The following is a 24723-nucleotide window of genomic DNA, read 5'->3' as shown; positions in this document are numbered from 1 at the left end:
AGTAGCACGTCCTCTTGGATTGATGCGTGCCTGAGTTCGTCGTGGTATACAATCCACAAGTTCATCAAGGCACTGTTGGTCCAGATTGTCCCACTCCTCAACGGCGTTTCGGCGTAGATCCCTCAGAGTGGTTCGTGTGCCACGTCGTTCATAAACAGGCCTCTTCAATCAATTCCAGGCATGTTCGATAGGGTTCATAGCTGGAGAACATACTTGCCACTCTAGGTAAGCGATGTCGTTATCCTGAAAGAAGTCATTCACAAGATGTGCACGATGGGGGCGCGAACTGTCATCCATGAAGACGATGTAGGTGCACTGTCGGTCGGAGGATGGCATTCACGTATCGTACAACCGTTACGGTGCTTTCCATGACCACCAGCGGCGTAAGTCGGCGCCACATAACGGCATCCCAAAACAGCAGGGAACCGCCGCCTTGCTGCACTAACTGGACAGTGTGTCTAAGGCGTTCAGCCTGACCGGGTTGCCTCCAAACAAGTCTCCAACGATTGTCTGGTTGAAGTCATATACGACACTCATCGGTGAAGAGAACGTGATGTCAATCCTGAGCGGTCCATTCGGCATGTTGTTGAGTCCATCTGTCCTGCGCTGCATGGTGTCGTGGTTGCAAAGATGTACCTCGCAATGGACGTCTGGAGTGAAGCTGCGCATCGTGCAGCCTATTTCGCACAGTTTGCGTCGTAACACGACATCCTGTAGCTGCGCGTAAACCGTTCTTCAACATGGTGGCGTTGCTGTCACCGATCCTCCGAGCAATAATCCGTAGGTAGAGGTCATCCACTGCAGTAGTAGCCCTTGGGCGGTCTGAGTGAGACATGTCATCGACAGTTCTTGTCTCTCTGTACCTCCTCTGTTTCCGAGACGCCTGGACACTTCCCTTGTTGAGAGCCCTTCCTGGCATAAAGTAACAATGCGAACGCAATCGAACCGCGGTTTTGACCGTCTGGGCAAGGTTGAACTACAGACAACACGAGCCGTGCACCTCTTTCTTGGTGGAATGACTGGAACTGATCGGATGTCGGAACCCCTCCGTCTAATAGGCGCTGCTCTGCATGGTTGTTTAGATCTTTTGGCGGATTTAGTGACATCTCTAAACAGTCAAAGGGACTGTGTCTGTGATAGAATATCGACAGTCAACATCTATCTTCAGGTGTTCTGGTAACTTTCTTTGATGTGAATAGAGTCTGAGAGCTCGCGATTCAGATGTATCATAGCTGCCAAGTCAAGCTCTTAGATAACTAGATACACTATGTGATCAAAAGTATCCGGACGTCTGGCTGAAAATGACTTAAAAGTTCGTGACGTCTTCCATCGGTAATGCTGGGTTCAGTACGGTGTTGGCCCACCCTTAGCCTTGATGACATCTTCAAATGTTCAAATGGCTCTGAGCACTATGGGACTTAACATCTGAGGTCATCAGTCCCCTAGAACTTAGAACTACTTAAACCTAACTAACCTAAGGACATCACACACATCCAAGCCCGAGGCAGGATTCGAACCTGAGACCGTAGCGGTCACGCGGTTCCAGACTGAAGCGCCTAAAACTGCTCGGCCACACCGACCGGTGATGACAGTTTCCACTGTCGCAGGAATACGTTCAGTCAGGTTCTGGAAGGTTTCTTGGGGAATGGCAGCCTATTCTTCACGGAGTGCTGGATGGAGGAGAAGCATCGATTCCGGTCGGTGAGGCCTGGCACGAAGCCGGTGTTCCAAGACATCCCAGAGATGTTCTATGGGATTTAGGTCAGACTCTTTGCAGGTCAGTCCACGACATGGATGTAACTGTCGTGCAACCAACCACTCCGCCACACGCCGTGCAATATGAAGAGGTGCTCGATCGTGCTGAAAGATGGCAGTCGCCATCCCCGGAATGCTCTTTAACAGTGGTGAGCAAGAAGGTGCTTAAAACATCAATGTGTGCCTGTGCTGTGATAGTGTCACGCAAAACAACAAGAAGTGCAAGCCCCCTCCGTGAAAAACACGACCACACCGTTAACACCACCGCCTCCGAATTTTACTATTGGCACTACACGCGCTGTCAGATAATGTTCATCGGGCATTCGCCATACACACACCCTGCCATCGGATCGCCACGTTGTGTACCGTGGTCCGTCACTCCATACAACGTTTTTCCATTGTTCAATCGTCCATTGTTTATTCTCCTTACACAAAGCGAGGCGTCGTTTGTCATTTACCGGCGTGAGCTTATGAGCAGCGTGAGCTCATGAGCAGCCGCTCGACCATGAAATCCAAGTTTTCTCACCTCCCGTGTGACTGTCATCGTACTTGCCATGGATCCTCTTGCAGTTTGGAATTCCTGTGTGACGGTCTGGGTAGATTTGTGCCTATTACACATTACGACCCTCTTCAACTGTCGGCGGTCTCTGTTAGTCAACAGACGAGGTCGCCCTGTACGCTTTTCGTGCTGTACGTGTCCCTTCACGTTTCCACTTCACTATCACATCGGAAACAGTGGGCTTACGGGTGCTTAGCAGTGTGGAGATCTCGCGTACAGAAGTATGACAGAAGTGACACCCAGTCACCTGAGACAGCGTTCGAAGTCCGTGAGTTCCGCGGAGGGCCGCATTCTGCTCTCTCAAGATGTCTAATGACTACTGAGGTCGCTGATATGGAGTACGTGGCAGTAGGTGCCAGCACAATGCGCCTAATATGAGAAACGTATGTTTCTCGGGGTGTCCGGAAGCTTTTGATCACATTGTGTAGCTGCTTCTTCTCTTTACTTTTGTTTTTGTTTCAGCACACATGGGCGTTTGTTATTGTATTGTAGTAACATCGGATGCAGCTTTGCACCTTATGTGTCAATTGCAGAAGCAGCGCTTGTGTGTCATTGCAGACAAATGTCATTAGTTTGGGATTGTAGATCCCATTAAATACATATGATCGTCATTCGTGAATGTTCAGATAATGTTTAAGGTACGTTGGTTTCTGTCACAATTGAGCCATTCTCTTCTTTTTTATTACGATGGCCTATAGGGACCACTATATATAAATGTAAAAATACTCGTGGCTAGTATGAATGTTGTTTACGAGGTAACTGATTATAAGGCAGCAGGTCTAAACTAGGCCCTCTATAAAGTCTTGTTGCATTTACTTTAAGCCTGGAGTATTCATATTACGGGCTGTCGGATCCTCGTACATTGTATGCAGATGTGGCACGTCGGTTTCTTAGATTGAAAGCCTGCTAATCCTCAAATTGAGTAGAGTGATCCGTCATACATTAAAATGCTCTCAGGAGGTCTTCTAAAAGATAGCGAATCTGACAAGTCAGAGAGCTTCTCTTTCTTATAGTTATTTATTGAACTGAAAAATGTATCCTTTGAAAAGTATCTGAGCAAATTATTTTCCGTTCATCGTTCAGTCCGAGCTCCTGTGCTTTCTTCAGTGAACTCTTCGACAAGGAGGTGTTAAGCTTTAATCTTTCTTCTTCTTTCAGTTATCAAATATTTTAAGTCTTCTGTGCAGTAAGTTCACCTCTTCAGTATAAGAGATATATTTCGCAGTAGCAAACATAACAAATGCTCGCAATTCTTAAGATATGCACAACTACAGCCCTCATTCACTGGACATTTTTTCTTGTCTGGTCCATACTTACTGTTTCCTCCTCAAAATACGGAAAGAAAAGATCTTGCAGTAGTAGTAGTCCACTGTCATAGGTATCAGAATGATTTCCACTTACAACTTTCGACTAGGTCGTTTCCGGAACTAGGTCCCTTACCTCAAATTGATACATTTTATCCGTCTTAGTCATCCATGATCATTTGTAACTCGTCACGGAATGACCCTTTACTGCGCTCAAGACCATTAAAATTTATAATGAATAACAGAGATCGCTGGCAGAATGAGATTTTCACTCTGCAGCGGTGTGTGCGTTGGTATGAAACTCCCTGGCAGATTAAAACTGTGTGCCGGACCGAGACTCGAACCCGGGACCTTTGCCTTTCGCGGGAAAGTGCTCTACCACATTATTTTTTTTTTAATTTTCGTTTTGTTCGCTTTTTTTCGTTGCATCTGTTCGGGGCAGACGTCGTAAGACATCCATTTAAGTTCGTTGTTGATCTGTTAACTCAGTTTTTTTTTTATTACAGAGGGCACGTTACCCTCTGACCGAACACGCTGAGCTACCGTGCCGGCATTACTCTGAGCTACCCAAGCACGACTCACGCCCCGTCCTCACAGCTTTACTTCCTCGTCTCCTACCTTCCAAACTTTACAGAAGCTCTCCTGCGAACCTCGCAGGACTAGAACTCCTGAAAGAAAGGATATTGCAAGGTTCGCATGAAAGCTTCTGTAAAGTTTGTAAGGTGGGAGACGGATACTGGCGGAAGTAAAGCTGTGAGGACGGGGCGTGAGTCGTGCTTGGGTAGCTCAGTGGTAGAGCACTTGCCCGCGAAAGGCAAAGGTCCCGAGTTCAAGTCTTGGTGCGGCACACAGTTTTAATCTGCCAGGAAGTTTCAACAGAGATCGCTGTCTCTCCCTCTCCGGACGACACCGAGTGTTACGAACAATGGACGATCTAAGACAGCAAAATGACCAAGTCTGGATGCTGTTCCACCAGAAACAATGCAATTGTTCTAAGTCGTTGTCGACGATGCGTTGCGTTGGTAATTGTATATTATGAATATACGAGTACATCACCGTAAATTACACCTGAGTGTACACGACACTAAGATCTTCTCACTTATTTCTGATTTCATTAAAGAAGTATTTGGATACCGTGTACATCTGAGTTCGTACTGCATCCCCGCGGATATTGTTACCGACGGTACGCTGGACCGTAATGTTCATTTCTTTCTTAATTGAAACAGAATAAACTACCTGTTCCTGATTAGGACAAATAGTTACACTGACTTTATTCACTCAGAGCACACCTACTTTGCCAATGACGACTGTTGGAGTGTTCTAGGTGACAACGTCACAATCTGGCCATTCTAATTAAAGTTTCCCACGGTTTCTCCAAACAGATTCAGACCTATAGATGACGAAACAACTTCTTCAGCAGCACCATGGCCGATAGTTTTCTTTGTCCATTCATGTCGAGGAAAAGGTGAGCCTCGCAGAAATACAAATTTTTACATTAGGTCAGATCACTGCAACATGTAAGCCTCTCAGGCATTCGCTAACAATGTCCGATCTTTTGCAGAAGAGAGGGTGAAGCAAACTGTTTCACGGAAAGTGAAATTCACATTCCTCCTAAACAGAGAAAGTATCACGGCGAGGAATTTTTTCCAGTAAAGCGGTGGACTGTCGAGTGACTTGCAGAAACAGTTCGTTCAGCTTGCTAGAAAATAGACTGTCGGATTCCCATAATACCGATGGTCATCGGTTCCCTTTGTCTTACTACTGTGGTTTCCACTGCATTTTTTCCATCAAGTATATCTGGAGTCAGGGGGAAGTTTTTTCTGTATTTCCATGATCCATTATCAAAGATAGATAGTTGGTTTGATGAATTACTTGCACAATACATCGTAACGAAGTAGAACAAGTTATTTTACATTTACACCGCATATTAATTTGTAAATTTGGCTAGACGCGAAACATTTTTTTTTTAATATGCAGGTATGAGCGAGTAATTCTCACCCACCACCTTCTACACATCACAATAATAGAAATTCTTCTACGGTACAGAAGGACTTGTCAAGAAGAAACTTTTTCAGTTTGTTTTCAGATTCTACTGTGCTGCCTGTCAGACATTTTGTATCTCTTGGTAAGTTATCAAAAACTTTAGCTTCAGCACTGCGCATACGTTTTTGCGCTAAAGACAACCTTAATGTGGAGTAATGAATGTCATTTTCCTTGGTATTCTAATTAAGCACACTTTTGTTCTTTCTGAACTGCAATGACTAATTTCCAACGAACTTCATGAGGGAATAAATGCACTGTGAAGGACCAGTCAATATGTCTAACTCCTTAAGCAGATGTTTACAAGATAATCACGGGTCACCACTACATATTATTCTTGCTGCACGTTTTTGAGAAATGAATAATTTCTTTCTTAAAGATGAGTTACCACAGATTCATATGAATTTATTGAATGAAAATATGAAAAATAAGTCAAGTTACTGCTTTTTTCTCTTCACAAGACACTGAATGATTCTGAGTGTTAATATGACTGAACTAAGTTGATTTAATAGTTCCTAAATGTGCTTTTTCCGGTTTACATTCTCATCAATGTGGACGCCAAAGAATTTAGAAGTTTTCACCCTATCCATTATTTCCTCACCCAGCGTTAAACTACTCGTGGGTGTAGTACCCCTAGATGGGCCACAGTGAATATGCTGCGTCTTTTTACGTTTGAAGATGAGACCATTCGCAGTCAATGATACTTCCAGGGACAATGATTACCAGTCCATGTTTCTGTAGGTGTGCTTCGATTGGCCGCAGAAGTAATTCTGCTTGTTGTATATTAGACGACACATATACTACTGGCCATTAAAATTGCTACACCAAGAAAAAATTGGTTCAAATGGCTCTGAGCACTACGCGACTTAACTTCTGAGATCATCAGTCGCCTAGAACTTAGAACTAATTAAACCTAACTAATCTAAGGACATCACACACATCCACGCCCGAGACAGGATTCGAACCTCAGATCGTAGCGGTCGCTCGGTTCCAGACTGTAGCGCCTAGAACCACACGGCCACTCCGGCCCGGCTGCTACATCAAGAAGAAATGCAGATGATACACGGGTATTTATTGGACAAATACAGTATGCTAGAATTGACATGTGATTACATTTTCACGCAATTTGGGTGCATAGATCGTGAGAAATCAGTGCCCATCTGTTGACTCAGGGATCGAGACGTGGCTGCACGATCCGTTACAGCATGCGGATAAGATGCCTGTCGTCTCGACTGCTAGTGATAAGACGCCGTTGGGATCCAGCACGGCGTTCCGTGTTACCCTCCTGAACCCACCGGGGCCTGGTCGTAATAACGGCCTTGATACGTCTGGGCATTGAGTCAGAGCTTGGATGGCGTGTACAGGTACAGCTGCCCATGCAGCTTCGACACGATACCACAGTCCATCAAAAGTAGTGACTGGGGTATTGTGACGAGCCAGTTGCTCGGCCACCATTGACCAGACGTTTTCAATGGGTGAGAGATCTGGAGAATGTGCTGGCCAGGGCAGCAGTCGACCACTTTCTGTATCCAGAAAGGCCCGTACAGGACATGCAACATGCGGTCGTGCATTATCCTGCTGAAATGTAGTGTTTCGCAGGGATCGAATGAAGGGTAGAGCCACGTGTCATAACACATCTGAACTGTAACGTCCACTCTTCAAAGTGCCGTCAATGCGAACAAGAGGTGACCGAGCCGTGTAACCAATGGCGCCCCAAACCATCACGCCGGGTGATACGCCAGTATGGCGATGACGAATACACGCTTCCAATGTGCGTTCACCGCGATGACGCCAAACACGGATGCGACCATAATGATGCAGTAAAAAGAACCTGGATTCGTCCGAAAAAATAACGTTTTGCCATTCGTGCACCCAGGTTCGTCGTTGAGTACACCATCGCAGGCGTTCCTGTCTGTGATGTAGCGTCAAGGGTAACCGCAGGCATGGTTTCCAAGCTGATAGTCCATGCTGTTGGAAACGTCGTCGAACTGTTCGTGCAGATGGTTGTTGTCTTGCAAACGTCCCCATCTGTTGACTCAGGGATCGAGACGTGGCTGCACGATCCGTTACAGCCATGCGGATAAGATGCCTGTCGTCTCGACTGCTAGTGATACAAGGCCGTTGGGATCCAGCACGGCGTTCCGTGTTACCCTCCTGAACCCACCGATTCCATATTCTGCTAACAGTCATTGGATCTCGATCAACGCGAGCAGCAATGTCGCGATACAATAAACCGCAATCGCGGCAGGCTACAATCCGACCTTTATCAAAGTCGGAAACGTGATGGTATGCGTTTCTCCTCCTTACACGAGGCATCACAACAACGTTTCACCAGGTAACGCCGGTGAACTGCTGTTTGTGTATGAGAAATCGGTTGGAAACTTTCCTCAGGTCAGCGCGTTGCAGGTCTCGCCACCGGGGCCAAACTTGTGTGAACGCTCTGAAAAGCTAATCATTTGTATATCACAGCATCTTCTTCCTGTCGGTTCAATTTCGCGTCTGTAGCACGTCATCTTCGTGGTGTAGCAATTTTAATGGTCAGTAGTGTAATTTACATATATTAAGAACAATTGTGGACCTAAGAGCAAGCCTTGGGGAACACCATACGTGATTTCTCTCCAGTCAGAGTAATGTCCACGGACTACATTGGTTGAATTACTAAGTACAACTTTCTCCATTCTTTTGGTTAGATATGACATTATCCATTGGTTGGCTATGCCACCAATCCCGTAAAACTTCACTTTATATAGGAGAATACTGTGTTCACACAGTCAGATGCCTTAGATAGGTCGCAGAAAATACCAACCGGCGCTAGTTTAATGACGTAATTTGTTAACAGTGTTAATTGTTCGTGAAATATATGATACGAAATTTAAGCACTCTCTCTCTCTCTCTCTCTCTCTCTCTCTCTCTCTCTCTCTCTCTCTCTCTACCGCTACCTCCTCCCCCCCCCCCCCCCCTTTCCTTCCCTTCTTTACTCGTCTTCTTCCAGTGTTGCCGAGGAAAGCTGAAAGCTTGACATCCAAACGTTAGACAGAAACAGAGAAGTAAAATATTCGGACTGAAGGCGACGTATTAGTAACAGAAGTATTACTGACAAGGGAACCTCCACAGCGCACCCCCCTCAGATTTAGTTATAAGTTGGCACAGTGGATAGGCCTAGAAAAACTGAACACAGATCAATCGAGAAAACAGGAAGAAGTTGTGTGGAACTACGAAAAAAATAAGCAAAATATACAAACTGAGTAGGCCATGCGAAAGATAGGAAACAACAAGGAGAGGGTAAGCCCAGGAGCGCCGCGGTCTCGTGGTTAGCGTGAGCGGCTGCGGAACCCTTTCGCCAAGTGTACAAGTTGGGTGGGTCGACAACATATTCCTGTCATGTGACGCACTTGCCGTCACCAGTGCCGTATAGAATATATCAGACGTGTTTTCCTGTGGAGGAATCGGTTGACCTATGATCTTGCGATCAATTGTTTTCGGTTCCCATTGGAGAGGCACGTCTTTTCGTCTACTAATCGCACGGTTTTGCGGTGCGGTCGCAAAACACGGACACTAAACTTATTACTGTGAACAAACGGACAGATCATAACTTTGCGAAAATAAAGGAAGTAAACTTTTCACTCAAGGGAATACTTGAACCAAAGACCTCTCGTTCTGGAGCTGCTCACGCTAACTACGGGACCACGGTGCTCTTGTGCTCGCACCATCCTTGATGTTGCCTATGTTGCACATGGACTACTCAGTTTGTATATTTTGCTTATTTTTTCGTAGTTCCACACAACTTCTTCCTGTTTCCTCGATTGATCTGTGTTCAGTTTTTCAAGGCCTATCCACTGTGCCAACTTACAACTAAATCTGACGGGGGTGCATTGGAGAGGTTCCCTTGTGAGTGTTATGGTTTTCCGGACGACGAGACATAAACATTGTGACTTCTGAGAGCGTTTCTTAGTGAGTATGCGAGCTACATAAATAGCGTAAATGATCTCATACGTTGAGGATAAGTGATTTCGGCACTCCACTGTACGATTTACATTGGAGTTTCGGTATTGTTGAGAGCAGCTGTCGGTGCATTCAAGGTGGTGCGCCAGTAACTGGAAACGCAGCCGTAAACCGCCTCGATTGATTGGTTTCCGATAGCCCAGGCTGTCAGCGTCGGATTACAACCTGTTGCGCGAGTCGGAGCCCGTCCGTCTCGCAGTGGCAGCATCGTCCGCTAGCAAAGGCGATTGCGCGGAAGAGGCTGCGCCGGCCCTAGATACTAGCCAGCTAGCTAGCGCGCCCACCTCATTTCCCTCGGCCCGACCTCGCTTCGCCGGGTCCGCGCTTCGCTGCCCGCGGGCCGCTTCTCTCGTCTCTTCGCGGTGGATTGCCAGCAGACAAAAAAAAAAAGTAACAGTCGCAGCGAACGTGCATTCCGTCAGTTTTCACCGTCAGCCAACTGGAACGTTTGTGGAATCCTACCTACCTTCTCTGCGTGGCGTTCTAGTGAATACACTCAAGACAAAAAAAAAAGACGCATCACGAAGGAGTTATTCGAATGGGACGGTAACGGTAGACGCAATTTACATATATAGACAAATAAATTATTATAATTTCAGAAAAAATTGGATGATTTATTCAAGAGAAAGAGCTTCGCAAATTGAGCAAGGCAATTATGCATTGGCCTTTATGTAAGCAGTAACTCGGCTTGGCATTGATTCCTACAGTTATTGGATATCCCCCTGAGGGATATTGTGCCAAATTCTATCCAGTTGGTCGCGTTAGATCGACAAAATCCCGAATTGGTTGCAGGGGCGTGCCCACAATGCTCCAAACGTTCTCAATTGGGGAGATATCCGGCGACCTCACTAGCCAAGACAGGGTTCGGCAAGTACGAAGACGAGAAGTAGAAATTCTCATTGTGTGCGGACGGGCATTATCTTGCTGAAGTGTAACATAATGGGGCATCTTCGCTCTCATCGGGTCTCGGCTCAAAGCGGTACTCACCACCGAATTACATTCTGTTCCAGTCAAAGTGATTTCAGACCGAAGATGTGTCCGGAGAAGCCCTGGGCAGCGGTGAGATACCTACATGACTGGCGCTCGCCACACCACCCGACAACCAAGAGCAATGGTCTGGGCTGTCATTTCTTTTCACAGTGGGCCCCTTAGGTTCGCCGGCCGTTGTGGCCGAGTGGTTCTAGGCGCTTCAGTCTGGAACCGCGCGACCGCTACGGTCGCAGGTTCGAATCCTGCTTTGGGCATGGATGTTGTGATGTCCTTAGGTTAGTTAGGTTTAAGTAGTTCAGAGTTCTAGGGTGAGTTCTGAGTTCACGCAGGAGGATCGTACAAACATGCCGTCGTTTGAGTCTCGTACAGATTCCCGTATGGAGGATATAGTGATAGACATCCCTGGGGTTGTGAAGCAGCTGAATGGGTTGAAAATAAATAAATCGCCAGGTCCTTATGGGATTCCAATTCGGTTTTACAGAGAGTACTCTACTGCATTTGCTCCTTACGTAGCTTGCATTTATCGTTAATCTCTTGCTCAACGTTAAGTCCCGAGCGACTGGAAAAAAGCGCAGGTGACGCCTATATATACGAAGGGTAGAAGGACGGATCATCAAGATTACAGACCAATATCCTTAACATCGGTTTGTTGCAGAATTCTCGACATATTCTCAGTTCGAATATAATGAATTTCCTTGAGACAGAGAATTTGGTGTCCATGCATCGGCACGGCTTTAGAAAGTATCGCTCCTGAGAAACACAACTCGCCCCTTTTTTCACATGATATCTCGCGATCCATGGATGAAGGGTATCAGACGGATGCCATATTCCTTGACTTCCGGAAAGCTTTTGACTCTGTGCCCCACTGCAGACTCCTAACTAAGGTACGAGCATATGGGATTGGTTCCAAAGTATGTGAGTGGCTCGAAGACTTCTTAAGTAATAGAACCCAGTTCGTTGTCCTCGATGGTGAGGGTATCATCGGGAGTGCCCTAGGGAAGTGTGGTAGGTCCGCTGTTGTTTTCTATCTACATAAATGACATTTTGGATAGGGTGGATAGCAATGTGCGGCTGTTTGCTGATGACGCTGTGCTGTACTGGAAGGTGTCGCCGTTGAGTGACTGTAGGAGGATACCAGATGACTTGGACAGGATTTGTGATTGATGTAAAGAATGACAGCTAACTCTAAATATAGATAAATGTAAATTAATGCAGATGAATAGGAAAAAGAATCCTGTAATGTTTGAATACTCCATTAGTAGTGTAGCGCTTGACACAGTCAAGTCGATTAAATATTTGGGCGTAACAATGCAGAGCGATATGAGGTGGGACAAGCATGTAATGGCAGTGGTGGGGAAGGCAGATAGTCGTATTCGGTTCATTGGTAGAATTTTGGGAAGATGTGGTTCATCTGTAAAGGAGACCGCCTATAAAACACTAATACGACCTATTCTTGAGTACTGCTCGAGCGTTTGGGATCCCTATCAGGTCGGATTGAGGGATGACATAGAAGCAATTCAGAGGCGGGCTGCTAGTTTTGTTACTGGTAGGTTTGATCATCATGCGAGTGTTACGGAAATGCTTCAGGAACTCGTACGGGAGTCTCTAGAGGAAAGGAGGCGTTATTTTCGTGAATCGCTACTGAGGAGAACCAGCATTTGAGGCTGACTGCAGTACCATTTTACTGCCGCCAACTTACATTTCGCGGAAAGCCCACAAAGATAAGATAAGAGAGGTTACGGCTCGTACAGAGGTATATAGGCAGTCATTTATCCGTCGTTGTGTTTGGGAGTGGAACAGGGAGGGAGTATGCTAGTTGTGGTACGAGGTACCTTCCGCCACGCAGCGTATGGTGGATTGCGGAGTATGTATGTAGATGTAAATGTAGATGATTGATGATCTCAGAAGTTAAGTCCCATAGTGCTCAAAGCCATTTGAACCATTTTGAACTCCTTAGGTTCTCATCCGCGGCGCCCTTACATCACACCGGTGCGACGAAGATTCTCTACGCCCCGTTTCGTTGCCCTTCATGGGAAGCCATTCTGGGCTTTCATTTCAGCAAGATAAAGCCCGTCCGTACACGGCGAGGCTTTTTACTGCTTGCCTTCGTGCTTACCAAACCCTATCTTGGGCAGCAAGGTCTTCGAACCACTCCCCAATTGAGAAAGTTTGGAGCATTATGGGCAGGGCCCTCCAACTAGACCGGGATTTTGACGATGTCACGCATCAACAGGACAGAATTTGGCACGATATCCCTCAAGGGAATCAGTCTCAAACCGAATAACTGCTTGCATAAGGTCCAGAGATTGACCAATGCCGGCCGAAGTGGCCGTGCGGTTCTAGGCGCTACAGTCTGGAACCACGAGACCGCTACGGTCGCAGGTTCGAATCCTGCCTCAGGCATGGATGTGTGTGATGTCCTTAAGTTAGTTAGGTTTAATTAGTTCTAAGTTCTAGGGGACTAATGACCTCAGAAGTTGAGTCCCTTAGTACTCAGAGCCATTTGAACCATTTTTTGACCAATGCGTTACTGACTTGCTCAATGTTTGAAGCTCTTTCTCCTGAATAAATCATCCAGTTTTTCTTAAATTGTAATCATTTGTTTGTCAGTACATGTACGTTTGTGTCCATTCGGATAATTCCTTCGTCGTGCATAGTTCTTTTCTTCTCTTCACCTTAGAGTGTATTATAAGCACAGGCTATGGAATCGTTCTTTATCCAGGGCAACGTAGATTCCAGTAGGAGCTGCCGCAAATTAGGAAATAGTTTAGCTCTCTCTATTTAGAATATTTATCTTGTGGTCGCAAATTTAACCAAGCCATCTGGAGCATGGTCAAGTTGGAGCACACGATTTATTTGAAACACACTGAGAACCCTCCAAATGGAGGGTCTGTCCCCTATTAAGGGGTACTAGTTTCTCTTGGTCGTGCTATCAAGGTAGATGGAAGTAGCTAAGTTGGGTAGCGGATCCGCCCATAGCTTTACATAAGGTGACACCACCAAAGACAGTATAAGTTACTAAAAAATTGACATACACACTGTTTAGCGGTGCAATGACTGCAGTTACTTCACATCGGGAAAATACTAAGAATGACAAATTACTAAAATTGAGAACAGTACGAAACTGATTAGCGAATGACTCAGCCTAGAGCTTGAACGACTCATTCTCGTATCCACGGTATCGGGCAGCAAATCCACAATATTTATTCCGACACGAATGGTTGAGAGTTCTTAAGCCTTACAGGCAAAGCAGAAGCAGCCGGTGAACTGATGGTGTTGTGTTCCGTTCTGTTACAGTGGCGTTATGTTCGCGCCGATGGTGTGCCGCAAGTGCGCCAAGCGTCGGGCCGAGCGCAAAGAACTGCTGGCCGAGATCGTGGACACGGAGGAGAAATACGCACGCGACCTCAAGATCGCTCTCGACGAGTTCTACCGACCAATGCTCGTCGCCGGACTACTCACCCCAGACCAGCTCGCCGCCATCTTCCTCAACATGCAGGTAAGCATACTCAATAACCTACTCCTTAACGTTTATGGAAGTGCTAATTGTGCTGCGAATCAAAACTATCTCGCAGAACGCAAGTGTGGCCCAACTATGAAAATTTTTATATCTACAAGCCATGTAACTGCATTTCTTCATTAAGACTAGATGTGACTGCATACAGGGTGTCTCAAATAAGGTCACACGATTTCGCAGGACTACGAGGATGGTTTAATGAATCTGGTAAATTTCCATGAAAGAATGGAACATTTTTATTGCGCCTTCGTAGTTGGTAAGCTTGGATATTTCACAGATGGTGGAATGAATTTCAACAATGTACAGCGTGCAATTCATTGTTGACTTCCGCCTGAATTCGTCACTGTGTCAACTGCGAGTAAAAAAAAAAGAAAAAGAGATTTGTGCAACTGTTAAACTTTTTGTTTGAAGGGTTAGAGCGCCACACAAATCAAAACACAATTGGATGATGATTATGTGGACTCTGCACAATCATTAAAGATCTATCTTCTTTTGCGTGGTGGTCGACGAAGTTGAGGTCAGCAAAAAGGAAACCATTGACAAAAACCCATGATTTACAAGTCCGGTGAATAAAACTTTTTAAGTTTACTGAGGCTACAGGCATCCAAAGTGAGCGAGTGCCTAATATTCTGCACAGAGAAGAAGTGTGCGAAGTGTGTGCCGTCATTACTCACAGTCGACCGAAAGCGCATCCGGCACAACATTTTAACACAATGTTTAGCGATCTTTAATGGCAATACGCAAGACTTTTTGGGCCGATTTGTGACTGTTGATCTATTGTTACAAACCAGAGTCAAATCGGCAGTGAAAAACCATGGGGGAAGGCTGGTGAAACTGCATGGAAGAAGGCAGAGACCATTTTGACAGCTGTTAAAGTGATGGCCACTGTGTTTCGGGATTCCCAAGGCATAATCCTTATATATTAGTTGAAAACAGACAGAATCACAACTGTGCACTATTATGCTTCATTGCTGAATCGTTTGAAATTTGCATTGGTTGAAAAAATAAAAAAAACAAGGCTACTATGCAAAGAAGTGATCTTTCACCAGGATAATGCACTATCCCATACATCAGCGATAATAATGGCGAAAGTGTACGAAATGGACTATGATCTGCTTCCTCTTGCACCCTATTCACCAGTTTTAGCGCCAAGTGACTTCTTCCTGTTCCATAACTTGAAACTTTCGCTTGCTGGGAAGAAATTTTCATCAAATGAAGAAGTGATAGTTGCAGTCAACGAGTATTTTGCAGAGTTTGACACTACTAATTTTTCCGCTGGGATGAAAAAGCTAAAGAATCGCTGAACCACGCATATATCCCTTAAAGGATACTATGACGAGAAGAATGGTGAGTTGTTTACGCAACAAACATTTTTTTCTTGTTTTATTATCAATAGCTTTATATACTGCAAGGCGCGAACGCCTTCTCAGTCGCCGAGCAGCCGCTCCTGCAGCAGCATTGACATAGTGTAGTGAAGCCGTGTTCTTATAGGATCAGAAGTTATTAGCGCATTTCAGTATATAAAGTAACTGATAATATTGTTATTAGTACGAAGAATGGAATAGGTGCCCAAGTGATTTTGCATGGCCCTTCAGTCTTTTGCAGATGCGTATTGAATTTCAGGCTTACGAGTGGAGACGCTAATGGACATGGTAGTGGCTGTGTTACTGTGGCTGTAGAACGTGGTCCTAAATTGGACACTGTAGCAGGGCTAGAGACTTTTAACAGCCGAGAAACTATTGCATTTGGCCATTTCAGATATGTAAAGCCTATAACAGAGGTAGAGGATGTCTAAAATGCTGTTCGTTCTCAGGACGAGAAATCATCGTACAATAAATGAATCAGAGTCTGGGTCCGTATGGCTTAAAGGAGCTCTTAATTGTAGCAAGATTAAAGTTGTTGGTGATGTGACACATTATTATAGAAAATGAAATAAACTAGCTATCCTTTCCATATCTCCCGTGAGATTTTTTTTTAAAAAAAGAAAACAGTCTACACACTGATCTTGCCAAAAGCTAGAAGCGATTCTTCTTGGTGTTGTAGCTATCAGGGGCACCCTGAGATGCTCTCTGTGTGAGGCACCTCTGGACACGTCTGTGAGTCTCGCTGCCGCCGCAACATACTTTCATACACTACTGGCCATTAAAACTGCTACACCACGAAGATGGCGTGCTACAGACGCGAAATTTAACCGACAGGAAGAAGATGCTCTGATATGCAAATGATTAGCTTTTCAGAGCATTCACACAAGGTTGGCGCCGGTGGCGACACCTACAACATACTGACGTGAGGAATGTTTCCAACCGATTTCTCATACACAAACAGCAGTTAACCGGCGTTGCCTGGTGAAACGTTGTTGTGATGCCTCGTATAAGAAGGAGAAATGCGTACCATCACGTTTCCGACTTTGATTAAGGTCGGATTGTAGCCTATTGCGATTGCGGTTTATCGTATCGCGACATTGCTGCTCGCGTTGGTCGAGATCCAATGACTGTTAGCAGAGTATGGAATCAGTGGGTTCAGGAGGGTAATATGGAACGCCGTGCTGGTTCCAAACGGCCTAGTATCACTTGCAGTCGAGATGATAGGCATCTTATCCGCATGGCTGTAACGGATCGTGCAGCCACGTCTCGATCCCTGAGTCAACAGATGGGGACGTTTGCATGACAACAACCATCTGCACGAACAGTTCGACGACGTTTGCAGCAGCATGGACTATCGGCTCGGAGACAATGGCTGCGGTTACCCTTGACGCTGCATCACAGACAGGAGCGCCTGCGAAGGTGTACTCAATGACGAACCTGGGTGCATGAATGGCAAAACGTCATTTTTTCGGATGAATCCAGGTTCTGTTTACAGCATCATGATGGTCGCGTCTGTGTTTGGCGACATCGCGGTGAACGCACATTGGGAGCGTGTAACCGTCATCGCTATACTGGAGTATCATCCGGCGTGATGGTATGGGGTGCCACTGGTTACACGTCTCGGTCACCTCTTGTTCGCATTGACGGCACTTTGAAGAGTTGACGTTATATTTCAAATGTGTTACGACACGTGGTTCTACCCTTCATTCGATCCTTGCGAAACCCTACATTTCAGCAGGATAACGCACGACCGCCTGTACGGGCCTTTCTGGATACAGAAAGTGTTCGCCTGCTGCCTTAGCCACCACATTCTCCAGATCTCTCACCCATTGATAACATCTGGTCAATGGTGGTGGAGCAGCTGGTTCATCACAATACACCAGTCACTACTCTTGATGAACTGTGGTATCGTGTTGAAGCTGCATGGGCAGCTGTGCCTGTAGACGATATCCAAGCTCCTTTTGATCCAATGCCCAGGCGTATCAAGGCCGTTATTACCGCCAGAGGTGGTTGTTCTGGGTACTGATTTCTCAGGATCTATGCACCCAAATAGCGTGAAAATGTAATCACATGTCAGTTCTAGTATTTGTCCAATGAATACCCGTTTATCATCTGCATTTCTTCTTGGTGTAGCAATTTTAATGGCCAGTAGTGTATATATGTGCCATAAAATAGTATTGTTTTTTAGTGTGCTTCTGGAGTTTCTTCCGAGTTGTTGTTCCCATTTTATGCACAATACCGTCTACTTCAGGAGCTGTGCGCTTTGCTCTTACGTGCACTCGCTGCCTGGACTCCAACCAGCGGAAGGCTGGTAGGTCGGATGTCGAAATATTGTTCATAAAATGGAAACAGCAACTTAGTAGAACGTCGGGAAGCACATTATTATTTATCTTTTTTTCATTTTAGAGGGATATATGTTTCACATGGATGCACATAGAGCCTTTAGGTACTTATTACAATTACATTTAGGATCAAAGCTGGCATTTACGTTCCACAAATGTTCAATGGCAACTCCACTGGAGGCACGACAGATATGTAGAAGACAGTCAATCTCGTCCCACTCGTCAGAAGCTGCTGATAAAAGCTGGTATTTTGCGTGCCGTTAATTAGTTTATGCAGGTTCGAAAATATTTTACCTTCTATTTAGGTCTAAAGTATTGCCTCAGTTATTAATTCCAAATGTTACTTTACGGCTCCAGGATTGGAATTTCTGTACACGCCTACATGAGCTCCAGGAATTGTAACCTCTCTCTGGTCCGGGTAATTGGCACGCTGCGAGTTACGCTGCCTCGAGACATATTCGGAATCCTCTCAGATTTATGACACACGCCTATGTTTGAAGGAAACGTGCAATGGCCACTGAGGTGGCAGTAGTAACCTTGGAGGGTATATAAAGCGTGTCTGGGGAAGCAAAAAACAGTGCAGTCGTTGTGGTAATGCGGAAACGGAGCGATTTATCTGACGTCCAAAAGAGCATGATCATTGGCTCTCTGGCCAGGATAGAAGCATGTCCAAAATGGCTAATTTTGAAAATTGTTCATCGTCAGAGTATACCGTGTATATGGTGCTATCCAAAATTGAATCCGAGGCACCTGTGGTGCATCACAGGTCATAGACGACAGGGGTAAACGACGGCTGTGGAGATGTGTACAAGTGAATAGTAGTGCAACTGGTGACCACCTGACCATCCAATTGAATCAAGGGGCTATTAACAGTGTCTCCTCAACGAACGTATCTGCCTATGGCCTCCGCAGCAGGCGCCATGTTCGTGCACCCATGCTGACTGCTGTTCACCGTCGAAGAGGGCTGAAATTTGCACACGCCTACCGCAACTGTGTGGCGACAGATGGCCTTTTCAGACAAATCATGCTTAGCTCTCCATCGGGAGTGAAACGTCTGAAATCAAACACCCTACAACAATCGTCGGAAGGGTCCAGGACCGAGGCGTGGGGAATCTTTTCGTGGCATTCCCTGCGTGATCTCGTCATGGTGGAGGCACAATGGATCAACCCAAGTATGCATCTATCCTTGAGGATCGTGTCCATCCCTACATTATGTTTCTTTTTCCTCGGCACGATGCCATCTACCAGAAAGACAATGCAAAGTGTCATACAGTTCACACTGTGCATACGTGGTTCGAAGAACACCACGATGAGCCACTAAACTCCCTAAACTGAAACCCAATCGAGAAGTTGTGGGACCATTTCGATCGGGCTGTTCGTGTCCTGGGTCCTCAACCGAGAAACCTAGCGCAGCTGATCACATCACCGCTGTCGGTACGTTCCAGAACATCATTAATCTCTTCTCGCACGTGCCGTAGCGGTTCGAGCTGCAAAAGTGGTTATTCATTCTTTTGTAGTTTTATTGTGTTAAATCTTTAATGTAAGATTACTCCATTTAATGTAAGAGCATATTCGTCTTGGAGTAGAGTACGTTAGCTTTTTAAATTTGATTAATAATTATACGATAAAGTGAAAATGAAGTGTTTGTTGCCCCTAGAAGGCGTTAGATAAGCAACCTGCAACTGGGACTGGTTGCCGCTTTCAGTCGTTCAGCAGTACGGACGGGTAACGCGGTTCCCGCTTTTCCAGGAGCTGCTGGAGCACTCGCGCGCGCTGGCACACAAGCTGCGCGACTCGCTGGACGTGGCGCTGGAGCAGGGCGACGAGGACCTGCTGACCGTCAACATCGGCCGCCTCTTCCTCGAGGCTGCGCCCATGCTGCACGCCTTCGAGTCCTACTGCACCAGACAGGTAGCGTCCCGGTCCCTCACAGCTGCACTCCGTGCCGACGATACTTCTGTCGGGCCATCGAAACCTCTCTGTCGACGGATGCGATGTCTGCCGAGTGTCTCAAGCTTTTTGGGGTCAAAAATCTGAGTACTCTGAGATACGAAATAGTGGTCGGAAATCAAGATTACAACATGAAAACGGCATAAGTCACAAGTATGTCTTGTGATCAAAAAGCAACGGCAATTTCGTAATTTCACGTGTTATATTACTCCGATTCGCGTGAATTTTTATTTGATGTGTTGATGAACGTGTCTGATAGATATCTTTACAGTGTTAGGTACATGTGATATTTAGTATGTTGTCATCTATCAGAAACGTTACATGTGTTTTGGTAATATCAGCGGTTATTTATCTCTTTACATAAAAGGCAATGTCCTGACTGATGGACTCTTCATCGGCCAGTCCACACCGCTAAGGATAGAAACTTGAAATTTGGAGAGAGTGATGATATTATACTGCAGACATCATTTATGAAGGGATTTTTCGAAATTCCGCCCCTAAGTGGATGAAATAGGGGATGAAAGGTTTTTTGAAAACAGGTCGCTATTAATGCAATTTCGAAGCTAGAACTACGAAAATTGGTATTTAGTTTTTCGGTCACATATAAAGAAATAAGTGTTTCAACATTTTTCCAAGTTTAATCTCTGTGAGGTTGAAATAGTGAGTGAAAGTTTTTTAAAAGCAAATCATTAATAAAGAATTACTAATGAAATTAATATTAATTACTTATGTCCCGAGTTCGAGTCTCGGTCCGGCACACATTTTTAATCTCCCAGGAAGTTTCATATCAGCGCACAGTCCGCTGTAGAGTGAAAATCTCATTCTGGAAACATCCCCCAGGCTGTGGCTAAGCCATGTCTCCGCAATATCCTTTCTTTCAGGAGTGCTAGTTCTGCAAGGTTCGCAGGAGAGCTTCTGCAAAGTTTGGAAAGTAGGAGACGAGGTATTGGCAGAAGTAAAACTGTGAGAACAGTGCGTGAGTCGTGCTTGGGTAGCTCAGATGGTAGAGCAACTGCCCGCGAAAGGCAAAGTTCCTGAGTTCGAGTCTCGCTCGGTCCGGCACACACTTTTAATCTGCCAGGAAGTTTCATATCAGCGCACACACCGCTGCAGAGTGAAAATCTCATTCTGGAATTACTAATGTATTTTTAATGCTACATATATGAAAACTAATATTTGATTTTTCAGTTACAAATAAAAAATAACATGTTTCACTGTTTTTGGAAATTCACCCCTAAAGGGATGAAATAGGGACTGAGTGATACATTGTCTTATCGTCGCCCAGCCCAAGCTGCTAAGAATAGAAACTTAAAATTTGGAGAGGGTGTTGATCTTAGACTTATGGCGTCGTTTAGTAAGGGATTGCTCGAAATTTCACCCCTAAGGAGGTAAAGTGTTTCGAAGATATGTCGCTATTAAGGCATTTTTGAAGTTAGAACTGCAAATTGGTATCTGAATTCTCTGTCAGAAATTAAAGTACGCGATTCAGCTTTTTGAAGAAACAGGCACTGAGGATGTAAGATACGGGGTGAAAGCTTTTTTGGAAAATAAATCATTATTAAAGTACTAATAAAGCATTTTTAAATCTACATCTCTGAAAATGGGTATCTGACTTCTCGGTTAGATATAAAAGATATGTGTATCAGTGGTTTTGGCAATTCAGCCCCTAAGGAGGTAAATAAGGGGATGAAAATTTTTATGAAAATATTTCATTAATGGTATATTTAAACATTTTTAAAGCTAACTCTACGAAAATTTGTATTTGACTTCTGAAGAAATGTGTGTTGGCGATTGAAATTTCTGTCTAAATGTCACTACAAGAACTCAAAAGGCAGGATTAACACAGATCTCCGACTCTAACAGAGAGAATTGCTTTTTTGATAGAATTAAATATACGCTTTTATGGTCTTAATTAGCGTGCAAATCTTAGAAGATGTTGCAGTTTGTGAATAATAAAAGTTCGATTAAAGGAAAACAATAAAGTCTGTGCAGACCGTACAGTCAACGCGAGCAAACCATTGGGCGCTAAGCTAGTTTTGTGTAAAAATTGACAGAGAATTTCTATTAAATTTTGGCGTAAGAACGGAACAAACTGTAGAAAAATTTTAGAAATATTAAACATTGCTTTTGGAGAATTTATATGGAGAAAAGAAAGATTACGAGTGACATAATCGTTTCAAAGAAGGTCGATAAGACGCTGAACATAACAAGCATCCTGGATACTCCATCACATCATCAACCATTGAAATCGTGGAAAAAGAGAAGGAAATGATTTTGAATTATCCTCGAATCACAGTCATAGAAGTCGAAGATGATGTTGGCATCTCACCTGGCTCGTGCCAAAAAATTTTTCAAAAGTTTTTGGTATGAAGCATGTGATAACAAAAATTGTTACACCGAGGGGCAATCCACCCAGCTACATAATCTGCATGAGGGGTGGACATCCAACACCTTGTCGTCTGCTCTTGGTTTAATTCTCCTCCTCGTTCCATAAATACTCACGTCAGTCGCACGAGAAATACTAACAGTCTCCAGTACATCAGTTTTAAGGTACGTAGTATAACAGTCCAATCGGATGAATAATGAAAACAACAACATTCCAGAATTAATTCCAGGTTGCGTGTCTAAGGCTATTCGAGGTATGATGAAAAGCAGCTTGAAGATGTCATTTCTGTAGCAGCGATTAAAATGTAGGACACCAGCACAAAAGGAATTTCAGAAATTATGTACGATAGGCCTACAGCCGAAGATAATCCTTCAAAACTGCAACATGTTTGTAATAGTTCCTCTTCGACAGATAGGAGACTGGCAAGACCTAAACTACAGATCTATCAACGTCTATTTGTAAGTCACATAATACTCACTAAAATCATTACTAACGACATAGAAAAATGTGTTTTAACCGAGCAAAGGACAATTCTGCCTGATAGGTAGATAACCACAATCGAAATCTTTTCAAGTTGTGAACGAAAAGTGAGATTCTGTGTAGTTTGTAAAGGTGGAGAGTGGTTCCAGCGCAGCTGACACTATGAGGGCGAATCGCGAGTCGTGCCTAGCTAGCTCAGTCAACAGGACCGTTGCCTGCCCAAGGTTTCGAGTCCAGTCTGGCGCATTGATTTAATCTGCCAGGAAAATACAGAATTCGTAAATTAGAACAATGTGGCCAACCGTCACAAGCATAGACGAGTAGTGTGGCAGGACTCTCACTTGTCGATGCTGAAAAAAGATGGTTGATTTTAAATACAGCATCTCTCATCTGGGAACTGTCACTGACGGCACACTGTTGAGGTGCTTCACTGCTTTGCAAGTCGTCAGAGGTGAAACAGCTGGGGCTTCATTTGTTTTTTCAGTAGTCTGAAGACGACACGCTGGACGTTGGCTTCTAGGTGTCACACACACACACACACACACACACACACACAAAACAAAACTACAGGGCGAGTATTGTGGCTTCATTCCTTTGAACACGCCTCCTTCAGCTTTAAGTTGGATAAGAGAGATTGTTGCTTAGTACGTCACAAAGTCGGCCTAAAGAACAAGAACCGTTACTATTTCATTACCTCACAGAAAACGTACGGGCGCAACCTTTCAAATTCCGCCACAAATAGTCAGGGTCTAAGCAATTGACGATTATGAGGTTCAGCCCAGTGATGAAAACTGTATTTGGGTAAACTGGATGAATTGTTGTGAATCAGTGTCAGGGTCTCACTGCGAGCGATATATATCGAACGCGCGATTTGACGAAAGAGGCGGCAAAAGACAAACTTATTGAAACCGTACAGCGATAAAACATAAAATCGTAATACTATTTATAACATACAGTAATAAAACATAAAACTGTAGTACTATTCGTGTCACTGACACGAATGACGTAAGAAAAGGACTAACTGCACTTACTTTACTCATCAGCGGCATCATGAGCAATGTTTCGTGTTGTATAGGCAGCGGGAAGCATGCCCCTCTTTCGTATCCTGGGTACACTCTCTAAATGTCTCTAAAAATACCGGCAGAGAATCACAGGGAAGAGATTTCCCTACCAACCGTAAATTATGGAAATAGAGAACTGAAAAAAGTATACAACGTTCCTGTAGCCAGGTATGCCCCCCTCTCTTAATAGATTATTTCAGTGACATTCACAACCGCTCTATGTTTTGAGTATGCACTGATGAATCTTCAGAAGATACCATTTCTACCGAGTGGTTCACGATCTCATAGTTAGTGCCTTGTTTCTTTAAACTTGGGTAGGATATCCACTCTTAAATTATGATTTTGGAGCCAGGTATGACGAAGTGCTTTATAAGGGGAACCAAAAAAAATTTTTGTCCCTAGAGCGCACACTAAGTATGAAAACTTTATTTATTTTCTTTCGGTTTCTCCGAAAACCCAAATATTTTACACTTAGTTTTTCAGATTGACCCTCTTCCGTACTTACGAATCACGATATGCGAGTCGTCACTGCAGTTACGTTATTCTCACCTACATTGGAGACACTTCCGTTTGCCACTATCACGTAGATTACCTTCCGACAAAAGCCATAATAATCACACACAGTCTTCACTGAAACCTCATTTTCCGACGCTGCGGCTTATAGCATATAATTTTTTACCCAGCAGATGCGCTGGTCAATGCCCAAGTTGCAGCTATCGAACCAAGTCTTAATCGAAACTGGCGGTTTTCTTGTGTAGTTTCACACAGCTTTCACCGCAACAGTCAATGTAGTTTTACGGCTCTTTGCTCTGAAACAACCCGTGTTCCCAACAGTTCCAAGCATTTATCTATACTACATAATGTTTAAATAAATTCCGTCAAGTAAGACTACGGGAAATCGAAATTATAGCATATTCGCTCACCACTATCGATAAAACAAAATATCTGCGGGAGTCGTGTTCGTCTTTTGTTG

The 24723-nt window shown here is 44.6% G+C and overlaps 1 protein-coding gene across 3 annotated transcripts in view; it reads left to right on the top strand.

The window, feature by feature from the left end:
* Positions 1 to 24723, top strand: part of LOC126356200 (uncharacterized) — an 878454-nt gene that overhangs the window by 830741 nt on the left and 22990 nt on the right. For all 3 annotated transcript variants that reach the window (XM_050007000.1, XM_050007001.1, XM_050007002.1), the window contains 2 exons: positions 13948 to 14149; positions 19623 to 19784. In XM_050007000.1, the coding sequence (XP_049862957.1) occupies positions 13948 to 14149; positions 19623 to 19784 (364 nt within the window). The remainder of the gene's footprint in view (positions 1 to 13947; positions 14150 to 19622; positions 19785 to 24723) is intronic.

Source organism: Schistocerca gregaria, chromosome 3 (assembly GCF_023897955.1).
Source record: "Schistocerca gregaria isolate iqSchGreg1 chromosome 3, iqSchGreg1.2, whole genome shotgun sequence".
Lineage (NCBI taxonomy): Eukaryota > Metazoa > Arthropoda > Insecta > Orthoptera > Acrididae > Schistocerca > Schistocerca gregaria.
This window is presented reverse-complemented; position numbering and strand designations above follow the sequence as displayed.